The 21172-nt window shown below is 44.4% G+C and overlaps 1 protein-coding gene across 1 annotated transcript in view; it reads left to right on the top strand.

Moving 5' to 3' along the window:
* LOC128875731 (uncharacterized) overlaps nucleotides 1–21172 on the top strand; it is a 212953-nt gene that overhangs the window by 130712 nt on the left and 61069 nt on the right. The window contains exons 5-11 of the mRNA XM_054121590.1: nucleotides 3624–3834; nucleotides 6815–7923; nucleotides 8929–9145; nucleotides 9738–9986; nucleotides 11156–11513; nucleotides 13290–13587; nucleotides 15486–20018. Of these exons, the coding sequence (XP_053977565.1) occupies nucleotides 3624–3834; nucleotides 6815–7923; nucleotides 8929–9145; nucleotides 9738–9986; nucleotides 11156–11513; nucleotides 13290–13587; nucleotides 15486–20018 (6975 nt within the window). The remainder of the gene's footprint in view (nucleotides 1–3623; nucleotides 3835–6814; nucleotides 7924–8928; nucleotides 9146–9737; nucleotides 9987–11155; nucleotides 11514–13289; nucleotides 13588–15485; nucleotides 20019–21172) is intronic.

Consider the following 21172-nt stretch of genomic DNA (forward strand, 5'->3'; position numbering starts at 1 on the left):
ATTCGTGTCTCCTCGTTAGTCGTAACTTCGGTTGTTAAGATGGTTAATTGCGACAACGGTAATCAAAAACGAAAAGAGGGCGGAGAGAGAGAAAGTTGCAGACACGGTGAATGCTTGGGTCACACTTAGGAAAGTTAGTTAAATTAGTTTCGATGGATTCCGCTAATTATCGAGTCCCTGTGCCTCTTGGCAGCCCCTTTGCGAATCGAGGGAGACTTCTACGAGGCCAGACTAATCTCGTTCGTGTTCACCTGTAAATAATCGCTTAATTTCCGTCGCGATGTTCCCCAGTTTCGGTGAATGAAACCGCCCGACCGTTTACGCTCCCGTGGACACTGTTGTTAATTAACGCGATATTATACAAGGGGTACACACAATAGGAACAATGTGTGTCTGGGTTATTATTCCAGCGGTGTAAATTAATTTACCGTCCCCGTTTTGGTCCATCTGAGCGCGAACTCGTTTAATGCGGATTTTAATATTCACGTCGTTTCCTGAAAATCGTCGGATAAGAGCTATTAAGAGGTTAGGGGGCATTTGCGAGGTCGAAAAAAGGCGCTTCTTCGCGAATGTTTTTCTGTGCTTGGTTAAGTTTATTTCATAATCACTAATTAGTGTTCCTCTATTCGAAAGATGTATACTCGAAGATAAAACACAAAAATTTTCATCCAAGAATATTAAACATTTTCGGGGATAAGAGTGAACTGCTGGAGAGTTTCTGAAAAAACATGGTCGATTGATTTATGATAAGCAACGTGGCGCTAAACTAACTTTGCTTTAAAGATGCTATTTATTGGGTTGTCCAATTTTCGTTAATAAAAGTATGCTTTCATCTATATAACGAGCATTTAGTTGCTTCCACTGGAACTACACCCGATGCAAACTAGAAACCTTAGCAATCTCGAAGGTAGGATCCCACTACAACTCATTTCGAGCACAGCAGCATTCTTTCCCATAAATTTAGCCACGTGTTCTCAACGCAAGCCTTAGCACCGCACGATTTGGTTAGACGGCACCAATTTCACAAGACGTGAACGTACAACCTTCGCGAACCAGAGCTCGTCGCCATCGCTAGCTAGGCTACCTTTTGCTCCTCTGCTCCTACGTGTTCATTCGGGCGTGCACGCAAAAATTTATGGCACTTTTTATCTTCCTCCTTCCCCTCTGTCCACGTTGCGCCGTGATTTATTATTCGCCGCGCCGGCAGCGAACCAGGCACTACGCGATATCTACGCGTGTCAATGGCGTAGGAGCTTTCGGATGCGTCGAGTCGAGCTTTCGATTTGTCAGACTTCTGTCGTGCAAGCCAGTGAAATGATTTCCCGTTCCATTTGTCCGTGTCAGGGGACATTACTGGGCGTGTTTGCGCGACTTTTGCGATCGATGGGACGTCGTCGACTTCTTGGGTGTCGCGCCGAGGCCGTGAGCAAGGTAGCAATGATGTCTAGACGTTTATTAGACCTCTTCTAAGATTAGCTCTAATTACGCGCCTACTGGTGTCGATCGATCTGATCAGGAACAATTAATCCTGACTTTGGAAGAGCCTGCATACGATGTATCTTATGCCTGCCATTTCTCAGTACACCGCTATGGAAATCATGCTCCCTAGACATTGGCGATGACATGAATGGACATGGATGACAAGCACAGTGCATAGGTGTGTGTTAAATTGACTACGGGTAATTAAGATTAACAATGCCTACTCGAAACCGGTTACCATTCCCATCGGTGTACCACGAGGCTTCCATTTTGGACCGTCTTCGTGCACGACATCCCTGAAGCGATCGTCAATAGAGGATGTCTTGCAGATGACTCGAAGGTTCGCGAAACGATCTTGACCGAGTTAACCTTGCATTAGATTCGGGCCGTGCTCGATGAAAATTCTTAGCAGAAGACTAATCGAGTCGCTAATAAAGTCGAATCAAGGTTGCTTGGATTTTGTTAAACATTATGTTATTATTGCACATTTTATATATTTAGTTTTGACGTGTATTTAGTTCATTAGAGTATTTTATGGAGCTCTTGATACTATGTAGTATTTACATGCCAGGAACCGCAAATTAACTACCAGCATGTCAACTACTACACCAGAATCATATTTCAGTACAGCAACAAATAAACCATTGTTTAAGAATATCTAACAATGATAATAACTATTTATTAGATAGTAGAAATTCCGCCCTTTAATTTGATTTTTGTTAGAATCAAATCGATTCTACGCTGAGCTATGACACCTCAAAGTTTCTTATTTTATAGACAATTTTAAATGACTGACAAGCGCAGTGACCTACATATATATGTATATAACGTCCTTGCAAGGCCGTTCTAATTCCGAGAAATACTAGTAAACATTGTAGTATTTCCTGGAAGGGGAACCCCTCGAAATTCCGTGACATAATAGTAAACATTGTAGTATTTCCTGCTTGGAAAATCCCTCAAAGTTCTTTGAAAGAGAAACATTTTTCCTGACGATCGATTTTGATGAAATTTGGTATACAGGGGTTTGTGAGGTCGCTGATTTCAAATCTGAACTCAAAATTTAGATATTCAAAATGGCGGATCCAATTTGGCGGACCAAAATAAGAAAATTGATTCGATTTAGATGAAACTTGGTATACAGGGGTTTTTGAGGTCGCTGATTCCAAATCTGAACTCAAACTTTAGATATTCATAATGGCGGATGTAATATAACGTGACAAATTGTGCAATGTTACTGGATTTGAATGAAACTTGGTATACAGGGGTTTTTGGGATTACTGACTTTAAACTTGAAGTTAGAATTTAGAAATTCAATAAATGTGTTTACAAAATATTTATTCACTAGTTTCATTCTACAAACATGATACCATAGATTGATGAAATTAAAAATATGATATAAATATACTCGAACATACGCAAGAGTGTTTTTCTCGTTCTCTATAGGCCTCGAAATTGTTCGCAGGGTTCCCGTGCACTTGGGCCACCCTTTTTACCCTTGATCCCCGAGTCCCTTTCACATGTGGATTTCGCAACGCGTACCAGGAACTCGGATGAATATTTCTCATTAACGAACGAGCATGTCGACCCTCTTTCTTCGGCTTTTTCGTAGACCTTTTGACGGGAAACTCTTTTCGCGAGTGCTTCGTCTGGTCTGGCATAAAATGGATCGGGGAAAATGATCTTTCCGGAATCGTTTGACGTAAAGACTGGACGCGTGCTTGGGTCGTATCTCGAACAGCTTTCAGGCAAAAAGAGACGACGAATTTAGAAATATAGAAGACGGAAATATTTTAAGTTTCATTCCCAGGTATTACCAAAACTATTCATAGCCTCGTTAACACGAATTGCTCATTACGGTTGAGGAGGTTGATGTACTACGTAGTGTATGAGGTAGGCTGTATTCCTTCACTTTAATTTAGAATTTAATTATGAAATGTTCCTGAGTATTAACCAGATCCTTTTAGAATATGATTTAAGGCATATCTGCTCGTTCATGATTGAATTTTTAATAAAAGTAAAAAGTTTTGTGAATTGGAAGAACTTTTACATTCACCTCTAGGTTAATCGTTATCCACTCTTGACAACCGGACAACAGAGCGACAATCCTTATTTTTTGTTTAAATTCGTTAAATGTTTATTTGCAGGCCCGGAAGAGGAGAAATTGCTGGGTTCGATATTGCTACCATCGTACAGAGTTACCGTCTGCAAGCCTGAAGACAAGGTCAACAGAAAGTTTGCGTTCAAAGCCGAACACGCCAACATGAGGACTTACCATTTCGCGGCTGACAGTCGCGAGAGCATGAATCAGTGGGTGAACGCGTTGACTCTGGCGACTCTTCTTCAAGATCCTAGCCCGTGAGTGTCCATCTATTATGTTCGCTATGATTTCATTTAACATAAGGGAAGCTCTTTAACAATTTATTGATCGTTTCTATGATCTCTGCTAAAAACATCCTCGTAAGGATAGACTTGAAGTCGAAGCAAAAATTTTCAATTTTATAGATATATTCACGGATTCAAGTTGAATCTCTACCGAATCAACGCTGCACAGTATCAACATCGTAGGCTTCGATATACTACACTTATCTTGGGACGAAAGCAGTAGTTCCTGGTATAAGATAATTAAACAATGAAAAACTCGTTTCACCATTTTTCCCTTTCCGCCGAATAGAACTATCTCTCGATCACGAGAGAGAACTGGACGGAATTTATAACACCCAATGGAAAAAAAACGCAGTGGTGATATTCGCGAATTCTCCAGCTGGAGCAATTTTTTTTTATCGCGTCGTCTACTGAACGATTGAAATTTATCGATATTCAGACCGTGGACGGCTCAGTTTTATCGGGGTTCAATTAGCTAAGAGCAGACGGGGACCCAGAGCAGAGGAGGGCCATTGTTACCGGTAGTATTCTGCGCGGAATCATTTATTTCGCATCGCTGGGATTTCTTTATGCCCGCTCGCCATTTACTACTTACCCCCGCGTCTTCCATTTCTTTCGGCGCTATCTCAGCTTCCCTCGCTTCTCTCTATCTGCGCTCTACTTTGCTGGTATCAGCTACGCGGACGATAATCTTTCGTTCATTTCTCATCCTCCCATCGCTGCTCCTAATTACTTTGTCAAAATATTCCTGTACCCCACGTGCGTCGTGCAAAGCGAGGAAAGAAGATATCGATTTTCGGACTGATAGTAGGCGGCGATGGTTTTTTACAGGCAAAGAATACAAATTCTACAAATGTTCCCTTCAATAAATAATTTACGTCAAATATGAGTCCACATATTAGGGAATAGAGTCGATCATATTTAGAAAAGATTCAAGGATAACTACAATTATTATCAGAACTAGAATACACTGAAAAGAAACACCTCCTTTCACAAAAGAATAAAGATCAATTTTTCAAGTAAATTAACATTATGTTTATGAAGATTTATTAGTAGATATATATTACTGAATGCTTTTATAAGCGAAGTTAATTTAATACAATTACTTAGGAGGCTTAGACAAAAATGTATATGGATATACAATTATCTTTTGCATACAGTCAATCCCATAAGTATTCGTACCCTCTATGTCTATTGAAGAAATTTGTTTAAATTAAATGTTAGGTTTGATATTTCCAAGTATGTGTTTGTATACATATGTTGATGTATAAATAAACATATACATGTATAAGCTTAATCATATAGATATTCATAATGAAAAATTCATTTGGTAATATAAAAACTATTATTTAATTTAGTCAAACTTCTTCAATAGACATAGAGGGTACAAATATTTATGGGATTGACTATAGGTAAAATCTAACATGAGTGGTTGTGAAAAAGTATAAACGGTTTCTGTATAAAACCTTCTGAAATTAGGAATGGGGTAAACATGACCATACTCCGTAAACTTAGCGTAGTATCGTGCCCCCATCCTCAAGAATAAAGAGTCAAACAAGAACACGAATCGTAGGGTGCGGAATTGGTCATGTAGGAAAAGCGGTCGACTGTGGATCCGAGGATCGTAGATTTGAATCCTCGTGTCTTATTTTTCGTAGAGACTCCTACACTAGTGTTAAAAATCTAAACGAGTGAAAACGCAGCCTACCGATTTCTCGATCGAGCGACGCCATTCCAGATTTGCAAACGACACGGTAAACGGTTAATTCGAAACACCGCTCGGTAAATAAAGATGGGAGCATGTTCCTACATAGAGGAAAGTTTCGTGTCCAGCGAGGAGTCATTAGCTTTGAGAACGAGTCGACCCGAAACCGCAACCTGCCTGCATCGAAATAGACTTCCGGGTGCGGAACACCCGAACTCACCTTGCAAATTAAACGACCGTTTCGTAGTTTTTCGGTAAAAGAGCGCCAGAGGAACGACACACCACCTCTGTTCGCCATGCTCATCCCCTGGTAACTTCGGGAATGCGGACTAGTAACGAGTTGGATAGTTGCGACGCGATTACGCGCGAAACAAGGATACGCGTCCTGCGGCTGGCGGAGATACTTCCTGGTTAGACGATCGTCGCACAGTCGGATTGAGATTTTGTAAACACTGGGGGTTTTCAAAACGGACAAGTCAAAGACAAGATTGTCCAGGTTCATAGTAAATAAATCTCAACCATCGTGCTACTCTTGTAATAAACTTGTCACAGTGAGACATACAGTTAGTCCCATAAATATACGTTCCCTGTGTCTATTACAAGAATTCGTCTGAATTAAATGATAGGTTTGATGTTTCCAAATAAATGTTTCATTATAAATATGTACATGAATAAACATTACACATTCAAATTTTTATAATGAAACATTTATTTGGAAACATCAAACTTATCATATCATTTAGACTTTCTTCAATAGATATAGAGGATACGAATATTTATGAGACTGACTGTATTGTTGAGGAATGTCAAGGATCAATTGCAATGGTGCAACTCTTGTAATGAACTTGTCACAACAAGACATGCAGTTGAAGAATGTCAAATGTTAAATGCACCAAGATCGAACAGACTTGATACTTCCAAATATTATCACCAGAAAGAATTCCTCAAATTCGTAAATACAAATTAAGATTCTCTACTGATGTGATACTATTACTTAATTCTGCGGGAATTAATTTAATGGACAATGTTACCAGATTAAAATTGTCGAAATAACCAGAAAAATGATATGAAATGTTTGACAGCTTCCAAGCCGTAAATCACCTAGTAAATTGATCAATATGGATCGGTATCGCGTTTTCATTCAAACTACACGAGTTCGACATTTCTAGGTTTCGCGATTCCATGAAATCGAGTAAAGATTTTCAAATTCGGGGACAAATAATGAATAAATCCGTTGTGGTTCGGCAGAGGGGGCGAGGCAGCGGTGGTGATCGAAATAGCAGGCCAGCAAGACGGGGAACGAAGCGCGAGACCTAGCGTCTCCTCGATCTCATCGATCCTAAATCAAAGCGCCGACGACAGCGATTCAGGCTTCCACGGTTTCCAATCGCGCGACGATCCCAGCCACGCTTCCAACAACAACTCCAGCCCTAACAGCGTCAACACCGCCTCCTTCCCCAATCTCAGCGGCAGCAACGGGAACACTAACCCCGCCAACGGAACCAACAACAACAGCACCGCCACCAACAACAACAATAATAACATTGGGAACGCGACTATTAATAACACGAACGATGTTCAGCCGATGGTGAACGGTTGGATTCAGCAACAGTCCCAGTACGGACAGCCCAGCACGTCGCAGCATCAGCAACAGCAACAATACGGGCAACTGATGCCATCCTCTCAACAATTGCAGCAGAGCTACGCTCGCCAGCACCAAGCGCTGCTCCACCAACTCCTGCCCCATCAGAACGCCACGCAGAACCATCAGCAGCTCCATCATCACAAGCACGTACCTCAACAACAGCAAACGCAACCTCATCAAACGGCCAGCAACGTTCAAACTGTTCAACCCATGCCCAGGAAGTTCGGGCAACCAATCTACGCGAACGCCCCACCGAAACCCAGAAGACTGACCGACGGATCCACGGAGTATTCGACCCCCTCCCCAGACCCTGACTACAGGAAGTCGCCTGTGTCGCCCGACGTGACGGTTACCAGCAAGAGTCCCATCTCTGACTACGACAGAGGCAGCGTGATCTACGGAACGAGGATGAATCAGCCGTCCCAGCAGAGCCTGAGGACGGACAAGTCCGGCTTGAATTACGGCTACGGTCAGGTGCAAACGGAGAGAAGGACGCCAGACACCTATGGTCGTAGCGCGGCGATACCTAGGTCAAGCAGAGGGAACGGGGACTACGAGGAGGTTTACGGCGTCCCTCAGTTATACCAGAGACCTGCTGGACCCGTTGGATACTCAAAGGGAGCTTCCCCTGCTCCCATTCCGATCCCTGTTTACGCGCAACAATACCAGCAGCATCAGCAACAGATACATTCCCCTGTCGCATCCGTCAATGGTGAGTATCTGAATGTAATTGCGATGCATAATTACTGCATAGTGACTTTGAGACGTATTCTGTTAGGTCGATGCATAATTATTTGGAACTTTTTAAAGATAGTGTTTATTCAAACACTGAGCATAATGTGATACACTCTGAACACGTTAGAATGATTACTCTGAATACTCTGATTACTCTAAAGCATATTTGGGCCGTTCACTGCGCAAATCGATTGACTCCACCAGTCACATAAAAATTGTAACATTATTGACGATTATTTTTTGGCTATTCTGTCTTATTAATTTTATATACCGTTAGGTGAAAGCTAAATCTATATTTATGCATTCTACAATATTTATTTGAATTTATATTATAATGTGAATTTTAAAAAACAATGTTTATTATTTCATCGCATTTCTCAACTTTTCGATTAATTGATTTTTGCAATGAATGGCTCATTTTTCGTCTACTTCAAGAACTGCTTCCCATTTGCTTGTCAGTACTGGTTGTTTGGCTATCTACGTTTTCACATAAATCACAAGTTCATCCAAATCATTATAGACTTGTTTCAAATGACAGAACGGTATGGATAAAGAAATGCTAAATAATTATACATCAATCCAATATTTTTTAAAAACCTACACAAGGACTTCGAAACTACAGTCAGTGCCATAGATATTCGTACATTCTATGTCTATTAAAGAAATCTGACTAAATTAAATTTCATTATAAATACAAACAAGTGTAAAGTTTATTCATATCCATATGTATAATGAAACATTTATTTGAAAATATCAAACCTATCATTTAATTTAGACAGATTTCTTTAATAGACATAGAAGGTAGGAATATTTATGGGACTGACTGTATATTGATAAATTTTTAAGAAATATGTGTTAGCCAAGTCTACTTACTTGTCTCTAACAGAAACGCGTTGAAAATTGGGTCAGAAGTTTATTGTCCGCTTCAGAGCTATTCCTGAGTGCTCTAACAGTATTGCGAACGTTGTTAATTCGATTACAGTCCCGATAATGAGACAGCCCAGAGCACAGCCACCCCCACGGCCTCACAGCGCGGACTTCTTGGAGTACGAGGCGACCAGAAGACCTCAGCTGCAAGTGCAACAGCAGTCCGAGGAGGCGTTGAACCAACAGAGGCGTCCACAGAGGCCTAAATCGAGCTTAGACATCGTCACTCCGTCAGACGTTGCGAACGACGGATATTTCTATTCAGAGGAAAGGTAATCTTACATTTAGTTGCCAGTATTTGCTACAGAAGTGTTTAATTCAAAAATTAACACTAAACCTACCACGACCGCTCAAATGACCGTTTTCACTTTTTTATATACAGTTCTTATATGCTACATATGAATTATATATGTATATTAGGTTGTCCCAAAAGTTTCATTCGTTTTATTAATAATTAATACATATACAATATTTTATGTTTTATGTTACATTACAAAATTGTGTACAATTCATTTCGCTCCATTACTGTTACAGCATCAATGTCTAAGAAATTAGATTGTCTATTTATATAAACACTGCCACAGAAAATAATTAAATGGAACTCACAAAAGAAACTTTTGGGAGAACCTAATAATTGTTTCATGCATTATTCAATTTAATTCCACTTAAAATATTTTTGTATTTCATTGAAAAAAGTGTAAGACTAGACTGAGACTAGTCATTTCTCCCATCACAGTAAAAATAGTTACAAGTGAACGTCGGTAGGTTTAGTGTTAAAGTAAAAGTCTCTTACGAAATAATCTTAATTGGAAAATATCGAAGTTTCTCGGGAGATCAATATTGTTTGCAATATGTTGGGATCAGGTACGCGGCACAAATGCGACAGTCCGCGGTTTACCTCCACCAGACGCCTCAGCATCACCAGCAACAAAGGAACCAATCACTTTCGCGGGCGACAATGCCGTCGAAGGCAACGGGGATCCGCGACAGAGGCGACGAAAGTAGAATAGCAACATTGCCCGAGGCTTCGTGCTCTGGGTTGAGACGAGGACAGCGGGAACACGTTCATCAGCAGCACGTGGTGTCGCATCAATCGCTTCATAGGCATACCGAGTGAGTCGTCCCTCCATCAATCTCCTCTTTCGCTTACTTAACTCTTCGTTGCGTTTAGTTTGATCTCATTCTTCGATAATTAACAGAAATTCTTTCTTGGTTACCTTCGCGTTGACGTTAAAGGGACGTTGAAATTAACACATTGATCGCCACATCTCTCATATATGGGTGACGGTGCCTTCCAATGAAATTCATGAATTATTATGAAGTTACAGAAATAAATATGTAGTTTCCAATAGTCTAAATAAAATTAATCCCATATTTTCTAGAATATTAGCCTGACAGTCAACGTGTTAAAGTTCTTTATATCAGGTGTGTGGATAAGTTTTGTAGGTTACTGGAAGATAGTTTTTAAAAAATTCTCTTCTCAGATTCACGATTTCACACCTCATTTACGGATGACTGATACGTATTCTAAGTTCTTTTAAAATACGAAGATGTCACGTGTGAATTGGATAGCTTAATCGACTAGGGCAGTCATCCTTGAAATGAAAAACTGAGACATGAATCCTGATCGAGCAATCCCATCTTCTTTCTCTGGCTTCCTCCCGATCAACAGTGTTAGCTATGAATCGTGTCTCTACGTCGATACGTATTACCAGCAGTGCAGCTTTATCAGAATTCAAAGGACATAACGATACTGTAATAGAAGTATCGAAGTTGCGTCCTCAGACTCTTGATGAGGTCTACTGAGGCGTCTATCTAACTGGAAATCAGCTTTACCAGTATAGACTGTTTATGTATACCTCAAGATATTAGATCGATGCAGGCGTAATGTTTGGAAAGGCTTTTACCCAAATAAAGGAACCTTTCATGTAATTTCTCAGTAACACTGATAGACAAAATAAATTTTAATAGACACAAGCAACTGTATTTACTTCAGATATCATAACTAGTAGGGTCAGAAGTACAACCAAACGGTGTCCCTCCATTTCTTTATCTTCCAACATAGTAAAATCGACAATACTATCAGGTTTAATCATTCAAACATTCCATTATCGCCACAAGCGTACATGTTCTCTAAACAATCATCGAAAATAGCTCCCAAAGAAAATCTGTCAAGGGCTCCCAAAATAACGCCAAGTTGAGTACGGAGGGTAGACATGTTATCTTTGACCGCGAGATTAGATGAAAGGTTCAAGACACTTGGAATTTGTCCGTTCGATCAGGATAAACAGCAACGATGCGAAGCTGAGGAGGTCCTTGCGTGAAAAGAGTTACGAGACGAGCAGTCGAGAGATGTTGACTCATATAGAGGATGGAACGGTGCCACGAAGAATTCCACGGGAATACGAGTCGTCTATGGGGTGGGGCAGACCGTCGAGCCAGGGGACTCACGTGGCTCAATCGTGTCACGCTCCTCACGCCAATGCCAGACGATGGAACGAGCAGCAACAGTTCTGCAGGTCGGCGTCCGCGAGGCTTCCGAGGACACGACATCCGGCAGCTCTCGACCCGGACGACGACGACTACGGGGAACGATCTTCGGAGCAAGACTCCAGGGATGGTGAACGCAAGATCCAGCAGGTTGGTCCCATTTCTTCTATTTGTGCACGATTACCAGAGTGACTTTGATACTCTGCTTGTGTCTAGCTAATTGTGAGTCGAGCCGATTGTGCATTCCCTGTGTCGTTTGTTTTATACAAACAGTTAGGTTAGATTAGTTTGGTTAGAATGAAATCGTAATATAAAAAACATTTTAAACAAAAAACCTTTATAAATAGGTTATACAATCTTTGATTAAATCATAATAGTATATAATAAAAAATCTGTGTATGTACATAAACAAATATTTTGTACAGAATAGAACAGTGAAAAGTTTTGAGAATTAGTTAAATGTCTTTGCTCTTCTGCTACACTTCATCTAACCAGACTTCTCTATCCGAGGCCATCATTGTTTACACAGGTTTATCGTGCTAGATATTACAGTAATTCAAACGTAGAAGTTATAACACTAGTCGGCAAGGTGGACTCAAAGAGTATGGAACTCAATGAGTATGTCTCCAGGCGGATTGCTTTAGCCAAGACTATTCTAAATGAAGGACCACGACGGTTTTCATTGATTACAAAGACCAGATCTTATCTACCATTTTTACTTATTCGAAAGACAGACTTTCCAATTCCCAAAGTCGTCGTTCAAAGCAGATGACTCATAAATCGTCCCTTCGCTTACCTGGCGTAATCCTGCACCGCATCCGTCGAACGAAACAATTCGTCGGCTGCATCGCCAAAGGCGATGACTCACGCCAGGCTGCAACCTGCACCCGAGTACCTGCATTTCGGTCACGTCCACCGACGCTGCGTTCCGTAACTCTGCTTTCACTACGATCCGTTCGATCGTCGTCATCCTTGTAACGACGCCTTTAGTTCTTCGAAGATGAAACATCGCCGCGTGTCAGCGCAACTTCCTCGTGCCCCTCGTTTGTGCCTCGAATTCAAACAGCTTCCATCTTCCTTCGACGTGTCTACCGACACTTCGATAGTAGCCGTCCGTTACTTTTTTCCCTGATTCTTCCTCGATCATGTTGACCTGCCAATGGAATTTTCTCGATCTTTCAAATTTCGTCAAATTTTATATTGAAAAAGGAATAAAGTTTTTGGATTTATTAGTAAGAATTGAAGCAAATGGATCTTTCAGCTTGTGCTTGTTTTTTTTTTTTTGTAATGTATTAGGTGTTGAAATTGATTCTGTTCCGAGGTACACTTACAATTTATTTATGAAGACAAAGCATCCAAGTTTTAATCCTCCCTCACTTACACATTCCAAGAGAGTATGTACAGAGTGAGGCAGCTAAACTGTTACAGAACGATAATGTCTAAACTATCATATGTAGATACTAAAAAATCTTACAGGAAAAAGCTAGAAGGTTCCAGGGGGTCTATTTTATACGACTGTTGCTTTTTTTTGTTCAAATGGAACCATGGGATTTTGTTTTAAGAATTAATTTCTACACATAATAATTGTCAAGTACACTTATAATCTGTTAAAAGAAGAACGACAAGCAAGTGGAATACTGAGTTTCATGTACATAGATAAATTACAGTGTCCATCAGGCTGAGGCATAGGTTCTGCGTAAACATAAATTCAGTGTAATAGAGTACAAGCTGATAACTTTGCAAGCTTGGTAATTGAACGTAACAAGACAATGAGTAAATATTATCGCTTCACCTACAGTTATTAGCGATTGAACACAAAGGCACAGAATTAATTCCCACGCCTAATATTTGCCCATGATTCGGTAGTTATGGCACCGCGGGTCATAGGTTGCTGACCACGGGTCTACAGTGTTCGACTTGTTCCAGAGGGAGGAATCAATGAAGCGACTTCTGGAATGGAAGCAGCGAATGCTGCAATCTCCCCTAACCCGGAAGCCATCTGGTTCTGCAAACAGAGGCAGAGCGCAGAACGAGCTTTCGAGCTATTACAAGCAACAGGCGCTTCTGGAGCTGGCTGCTCACGAAGCGTCCGTGGCAGAGGGTCGTCATTCGCGAAGAAGAGAGGAAGCTGGTCATCGTCCCCACGCCAGAAGCAAGAGCACCGACGGTCGACGGACGGTCGCCAACGTTTCACGATACAACAGCTATTCCAGCGACGACGAAGGTAGGGACACCTCCCCTGAACTTATTATTTGAGCTGTGGCTTCATCCGTGCGTGTCTTTCGTGGGACCCCGCTCTTTCGATACAATTAGGTCATTCATTTTTAAAGAAGAGGGTTAAGGAACGTTCCTGAGGTGATTAGTATCTGGAGGTTTAATTTACGGTGAACCATTTTCCTCTGACAACGAAAGAATTCACTCTAGCTTAATTGAGTACTAACTTATTTTTGCAGAGTGATTAATCACCCTATTTGTAACCAGTTGTATTTGATATTCGTAAATAGTAAAGATGAATTTACATTACAATACCTTTATTATGTATTGCAATTCAGAAAAAGAAAGGTGTTTCATTCAAATGGTCCACTCAATATTTCATGTAAGTGCCAGCGAAGGGTCCCACGAAGGCTCTCCAGAGACAGAGATGGGCAAAATTATTATTTAGACGATAACTTTCAATGAAAAATGAAGTTACATTTCGTACTGAATAAATAAACATTTATCCGTGTAACGACTCAATCTACTGTGAATAATTTCCTTTATTTCCCATGATTATTCGAATGAAATTTTGCCCATCTGTGGTACGAGTTGAACAAGCGCCAAGTAGATAGCTGGACTGTGCTAAAGGAACGATAGCAGACCCTAACCTGCGTATAACCGCTCTAACACGGTCGACGTATGTGCGCGTTTTAAAAGAGAAATGCTTCTGTATGGTGTTGCACGTCGAGAGAGACAGTATCTCGTTAGAGACACGTTACCAAAGAGTCCGCACGCGAACGAGCGTGACGCTGATTGCGCATGAGACGAACGAATATTACATTTATATATTTTTTTCACAAAGAATGACGATCTTTTAATAAAGTGCCTTTCGATAAAGTACGATTGATTTGTGTGCATCGCAACCTACCTCCAACCGTAACCGATTATGCGAGTAATTCGTAAACTCCTTGGAACTAACAAGAACCGCACGAGTCGATGAAAAGAAAGGAAACACGTGTGTTCTTTTAGCGTGCTGATACAGTGCGAACGTTGCTCGTGGACCGAGAACAAGCGGATGTCGCTACGAGTATATCGAGTTTCCTCGTCTCTGTGCTCACCTACTCTCTGTATCTTTAGCTGTTTACTTCTTTCTATCGCCGAGTACCGCCCCACGTCGAGGGACAGAGACGAAGTTTGTAGATAGCCAGGATCTTTGCGAAGGTGAATGAAAAATGAAAAGTACAAAGCAAAAGTAACCAAAAAATAAAAATAAAAATAAAAAAATAATGAATATATATGTAAGATAAGAGAGCGGAATCTGCAAACGTTTTCTCCGTGGGGGCTCCTTCTCTTTGCTGCTGTCGGGTCTGGGCTGGCTGGTGAATGGGAACGAATTAACACCTTTGGAATTTAACTGTCGAACCGTTCGTTACGACCTAACCACTCGTACTAGACCCGTATTACTTTGCGAAAATGTGGGTCAGCATGGCATGCCGAGGATTATCACTAACACTATCGTAGAGGCGTTCAGCCGCGGCCGCCGTTTACCTTCCAGCTCGCAAATATGTATATGTCTCTCCGCTGGTGAGCGACAGAGATCACGGTGGATCGGCTCCTTGGATCGTTGCGGGATTGTTCGGTGTTTGGAAGTATCGTGAACTCGGTGTTGTTTGCCGCCAGAGTTATGGTAACCGTATACCAAACTTGTCTTAATCCTCAAGTAACGCTTATCGAATCACACCCCGAAGAGTGGAAAGTACATTGAATCGGTACCATCCTTATACCTAGAATCGATCTCGCAACGATCAAGCCCGGTCGTAGCTTGGTAACCTTGGCTTGGACTGCATCGAGAGGGTTGGGTTGTCATTAATCTCACTCGTGAGTAACGAACGTCCTCGTGTGTTTGTTTTGTAACGGACGAATCAGAGCTGGGAGATGTCCGGAGGAAGCGCACGCGCAGACCCTCGCATGCAGGAAGGAGCCCCCGGCAGGTCGGAGACAGTCGTTCGTCGGTCCAAGACACCGTCCCTGGAACGGGCCAGCAGAATCAGAGCGCTCCTCGACTCTCGAACGATCGCAAAACGAGCCCCACCGCTTCCGTGCTGCCCATTATGGGTGGAATACCCCCAGACGCCGGCTACGAGGAGGTCAGCTTCCCCTCGACGAGGAACGACCGTTCCCCGCCGTACCTGACCGTGGAACCGAGGTCCGTCGTCAGGAACGATCAAGATCAAGAAGCTTCCCTCGACGAGGACAAGTTCAAGAAGAAACCGTCGGGAATCCTGAAGACTCCCACCGTCTACAGCGTCGACCAACCCGTCAACAGCTCGAACGCGTCCATCGAGTACGCGTCGGATACATGGTCGAGTCAGAAGAACATCCAATGGACGACCAGGAAGGAAAGAGACGACTGGGACACCAACATCGACGAGAGCACGGTTATCAGAGAGTTCTCGTATCAATACATCAAGCCCAAAGACGAGGAGTTCGGAAACGAGGACAGATCTCCTGGCAAATCGGAGACCATGAATCTGGTGCAGTGCAGGATCAGATCCTTCGAGCAGAGCATAGACGGGTCTAGTCCTGTGAAAGAGGTGTTGGCTATGCAGGAACCTTTGAAAGTGTCGCCTCTTCAAGCGACCGAGGCTCACGTTTCCAAGTTAGATTCGTCCAAGAAGACATCCTCCGTGATTCGTAGCTTTGCTCTAGGTGAGCTCGAGTCACAGGATTCGAAGTGCAGAGACGTTAAGAACGGCCACGCTAAGCAAGCATCTACTGACAGCAATAAATCGGTGAAGGACTTGTTGGCTGATTTTGAGAGAAAGTCCCAGCAGATTCAGAGACAGGAATATGGACGGCGTCAAGAGGTGAAGCACCGCGGAGTGTTCAGCGACTCGGAAGCTTTGCTCTACGACACGGGGAGCAATTTGGATCAACGAGACTGGAACGAAGACACGCAGGACGAAAGGGACGTCAGGATGGATCAACGCGTACCCGAGCCGATCAACGAGGACAACGTTTACACCGACACGGTGAAGAAAAAAGCTGATGTGTCCTTTAGGCGCAAGAAGAGGTCGTCTTCCAGAGAAAGCGTAAGCGACCACGCTACACCTACCGAAGATATGGACATGGTATCCAATCCCAGCTGCACAAGGTTAAGCGTCACGGAATCGTTGTTGACGCATGGCGATCGGTATTCCGAAGATAGCGACACGACGAGTCCCACCGTGAAGCAAGAAGACATCAGTCCAGAGGAGCACTACCTTCCCATGTCCCCTAGAAAAGCCATATTAGATCCTAACTGCGACGATCGACCGAATCCACAGATGATGGAGAGCTTGTTCGCTAACTTGGAACACGAGGAGAGCTCGTATGTAGAGATGGCGCAGAACGGCATGACACGTTCCCTTTTGGCACCCAACGACGAAGGTAGGAAGCACGATTCCGGCGATTACTCGACCTTGGACACGCCTCACTACGAGTTCGTTTGCGTCTCTGACAGCAAGATGGAGCCCGTTTACATGGAAGTCAGTCAGCTCTCTGAAAAGGAAGAAAAGGACAGTGGGAAAATGTCCTTCAAGAAGAGGTCCCCGCACGACGACCACGCGCACTCGAGGTCAGACCTGCCAGATATCTTAACGGCTCTTAAATCTGACAGCTCAGACGCTGACGATGAATCGTCGAAGGATCTAGACTCCATAGACGCGCCACGACACCCTAGATTCAGTTTGTCTGACACCTTCCGACCTGCATCCTACTACTTAGGCGCCAGTCGGACCATGATCGCGGAGCTTCACGATTCCTCGGACAGCGAACTGGTGTCCCCTCCTCCGATTCCAACTTCTCCGCCGCCTATGGACGACTTGGAATCCCTCGACATGCAGGAATCGTTGGAGATCAAGAAGGTGTCGCCTCAGGTAGCGGTGACGAAGGATAACAGCTCGAACAGAGACTCGCCCAAGTCCTGGAATAAGCCAATGGGTCAGATCGAAACTCACAGACCTCCATCAAGGTTTTCCGATGCTACGATCAGCTCCACCTTTAGGGATAGTCGGATTTCCTTGGAGAGCGCGTCTGGAAGCGATTCGGTGGAGTTAAGGACGCCGGAAGAGGAAGCTAGGCACAGGCAGTTGAAAACTAGGCCCATCAGCGAGGTCTGCGACGTTCTGGATAGCTTGGACGAGTTGGAGTCCCTCGGGAGTCGATTTGACGGAGCCAGCATCGACTTGGATCAGTACTTGGAGGAACTGCAGGCTCGCGACGCTTTCAACGTGGATCTGTACGCGAAAGATCTCAGCTACAACAGCATCTACGGCTTCAACGAAAACATGATGGTGGTGGACAAGCTTCAAAAAACTACCTGCCACAATCTCTCCAGACAATCCAACCTGGGTGGTCTCGAACAGTCCCTGCGGTATGGTGCAGCGAACAAGATGGGATCCGCCAGCAGCTTGCCTTCCATGAGAGTCTGCGACATTCCTCCTTCTCACCAACACTCGCAGTCCTTTACCGGAGACGCCCATTACGAGAATGTTACCAGCTTCTCTCCACTGAGAAGTTCACCAGCTATTCGATCGGACACCGAGCAGACTCGAGAAGGCAACCACAGGCTTCGAAGGACTTCCCAGAACAATCTGATGACGTCTTCTCACAGCAGGGAGTCCAGTTACTCTCTGGCCTCAGGAGCAGCCTCGATCTCCACCTCCATGGCTTGCCAGAGGCCCGCCAGCGCGCAGTCGTCGATCCACTCCCCTACTGGCTCCATTTCTTTAGGAAACCACGGCAACAGCTTAGTCGCAAATGTCCTGCGAAACGCGAGTCCTTACTCCGACCAACGATTCCACAATCACTCCAGATCCGCTAGCCAGGATTCCGCTCGGTACTCCATGATATCCAATCACAGGTCGTCGTCCAGCCAAGATTCCAGTCACTATCCGACTTCGTCGTCGACCATCAAGGCGAATCCAGGGCCTCAATCCTACTTGCCAACGGAGACGCGACCTCAGAGCGAACAGCCAGGTGCGCCGTATTATTATTCGGATCTCCAAGCCAGCGTCAACGCCGCAGACACCGAATCCGCCAAGCCAATCGGTCACACTTCGAGATTACCCCAGTTGAATAACCAGAGAGACGACGCTTCCGCGTTGAACAAGAGGAACGACATAGGTCGCATAGTGAATCCCATCGCGAGACAGATGCCCAGGCAGATTCAAGTGGAAGACATCGACGAAGCTAGACGCATAGCTGCGGAACTCAGGAAGACAACCTGCCAACTGCTGGGCGACAACAAAGTGGATCTCGTGGACAAGAAGAACTTCTACGAAGCGGATACTCTCAGAAGGGTCAAGTCCACAGACCCTCTGCCAGATATCTCGTCCGCGGAAATCAGCACCAGGAACTTGTATCCCCACGGACTTCGAGACAAGTCGAACGATCAATCGAGTCTTCGAGAAGCGTTCGAGTTGATGCAGGTGGTGCAAACGTCGCATCGCAGGTCCAGGTCGCTGGAGGGTCTCTTGGACGACGTGGGTCTTCAGAACCTGGTAGAGCAGAGGAACCGTAGCAACCGCGTGGCGACGGTTCAGCCCACGCAGGCAGAGGAAACACAGCCGAATTTAAACGCTGGCGACGTCTCGACGTCCAGCAATAACTTCAGCGCGGAGGACCCGTGGGAACAGGACTCCCTGTGGAGAGAAAGTCTACGAAGAGTGAGCCTCAGGAACGCCAGGTCCTTGGATAACCTGGACAGTCCTCCAAGACCCCCACCGTCCTCTGGTGCGGACGCGAAACGGAACAAGATCACCCGTGGCGCGACTTACGTGAACGACAGCGTGGTTCTCAGGAGGGACAACTGCCTGGAGGAGAACACTGAGAGGCCTCGTGTAAAACGCAGACCGAACAAGGACGAAGATGGCCAGCAGACCGTCGACGATCTGACCTACGAGAGCCTCTCGATGGATAGGATACACGCAGGTGGTTACGTCTGGGACGCCCAGAACGAGGCTTACAGGAAGGCGACGGCCGAGGACACGAATCATTTTTTAGAGGAAGGCAACCTTCCCCCGGTTCGCTTGATCTCGGAAACGCAGATGTCGGGCACGACGTCCGCGTCGTTCGAGCTCGACCGAGAGAAACTCAGGCAGTGGGACCTGCTGTCGAGCGCCTGCTTGCTCCAGGAACAGCAGCGCAGCTCGATGGCGGACTCGGGGCGAGGGTTGCCAACGTCAGAACGACCTGGAGACGTTCTCGATTCAAGGAACAGCACGCACGCCACGACTGGCGCCAGCACCACCACAACGAACGCGACCACGACGACGATCGGCAACGAACCGGATGTCGTGTTAAAGGTGCTACCCACGGGCATACAGGACGTCTCGACGCCGTCGACCACCACGACGAAGGGGACGACCAAGAGGCAGGAGCTGAACGAGACCAAGGAGGCTTGTAACAGAGCTACAGGTGAGTGGCTCCTCAAGACCGGTGGTGTGTTCAGGAACTGACTGGCCGTGTTCCAAAGCGTCGACTGGCCGACTCGGAATCGATGGATGGTCCATCTAAGTTAAAGCCCGATGGGACTCACTGTGACTACCAAATGTACCTGCGTTTACGGTGGCTTGTATAGCGTTTGGCCACACGCGATCGCTGTATTCTTTTGAGAACTGATCCAGGCGATGATCAATGACATGTTGATTGCAGTCGATTCTTTCCTTGACTCTTCCATAAACTCTACTAGATTGGAATAGTACGATCCAAACGGTTTGATAACAATTACAAAATGGTTGTAAATAAGGTCCTGCCAGTGTGTTTCGACATCCTAAGGCAATCCATAACGAACATCGTCAGCTTGTACCGTGAACGGAACTTCCCCTCGTCAGAGTCTGGCCACTGGAGTCTACCATGATAACAATTACAAAATGATTACAAATAAGGTCCTGCCAGTGCGTTTCAACATTACAAGGCCATCCATGACAAACAGTGTCAGTTTGTAACGTGAACAGAATTTTTCCTCGTGAGAGTCTGACCATTCGTCTGGCCAGTCTAACCAATGATCGAAGTCTCAAAAGAATACAGTTGTCGCTTCCTAGTTAATACGACAGACCGCGTTCCAACTTGCTCGATTGTTTGCTCTCCCTTTCGGGGAGGATCGTGCTTCTAGCTTGTACATTTGTCTCGTGGACGGTTAACCGCGATATCGGTACGCGATCTTGACGATCCGTTGATGCCTGACGTTTCACTGTTCGTGGCTTGGAAGTAGCTCTTTCGATCGACCAACGTCTAATTAGTGCGAGTTGGAACACGGCCTGACAGATGAGTGTTGCGTGAGATGATACGTGTGCTAGCGGCTCTCGTTAGAGTCTATTGTGTGCCGAGGAAAAGCCTTCGGATTTTACCGAACGAACAGTATGTCTCTGCGAATACCGTGACTACAGCACGGTAATTGTATTAGGTTGCTACGCAAGTTCTGTCCGTCCATTATCTTCAATACGAAACTAGAATTGGGTAGCTTTGACGTTGAGCTCATTAGAGATGTTGCGCGCAAAGTATGCGAAGATACTTTGGACACTTTGGCCTGTTACTTCGATTACAATAATTATTAATATTATTATTATTAC

Source organism: Hylaeus volcanicus, chromosome 4 (genome assembly GCF_026283585.1).
Source record: "Hylaeus volcanicus isolate JK05 chromosome 4, UHH_iyHylVolc1.0_haploid, whole genome shotgun sequence".
Lineage (NCBI taxonomy): Eukaryota > Metazoa > Arthropoda > Insecta > Hymenoptera > Colletidae > Hylaeus > Hylaeus volcanicus.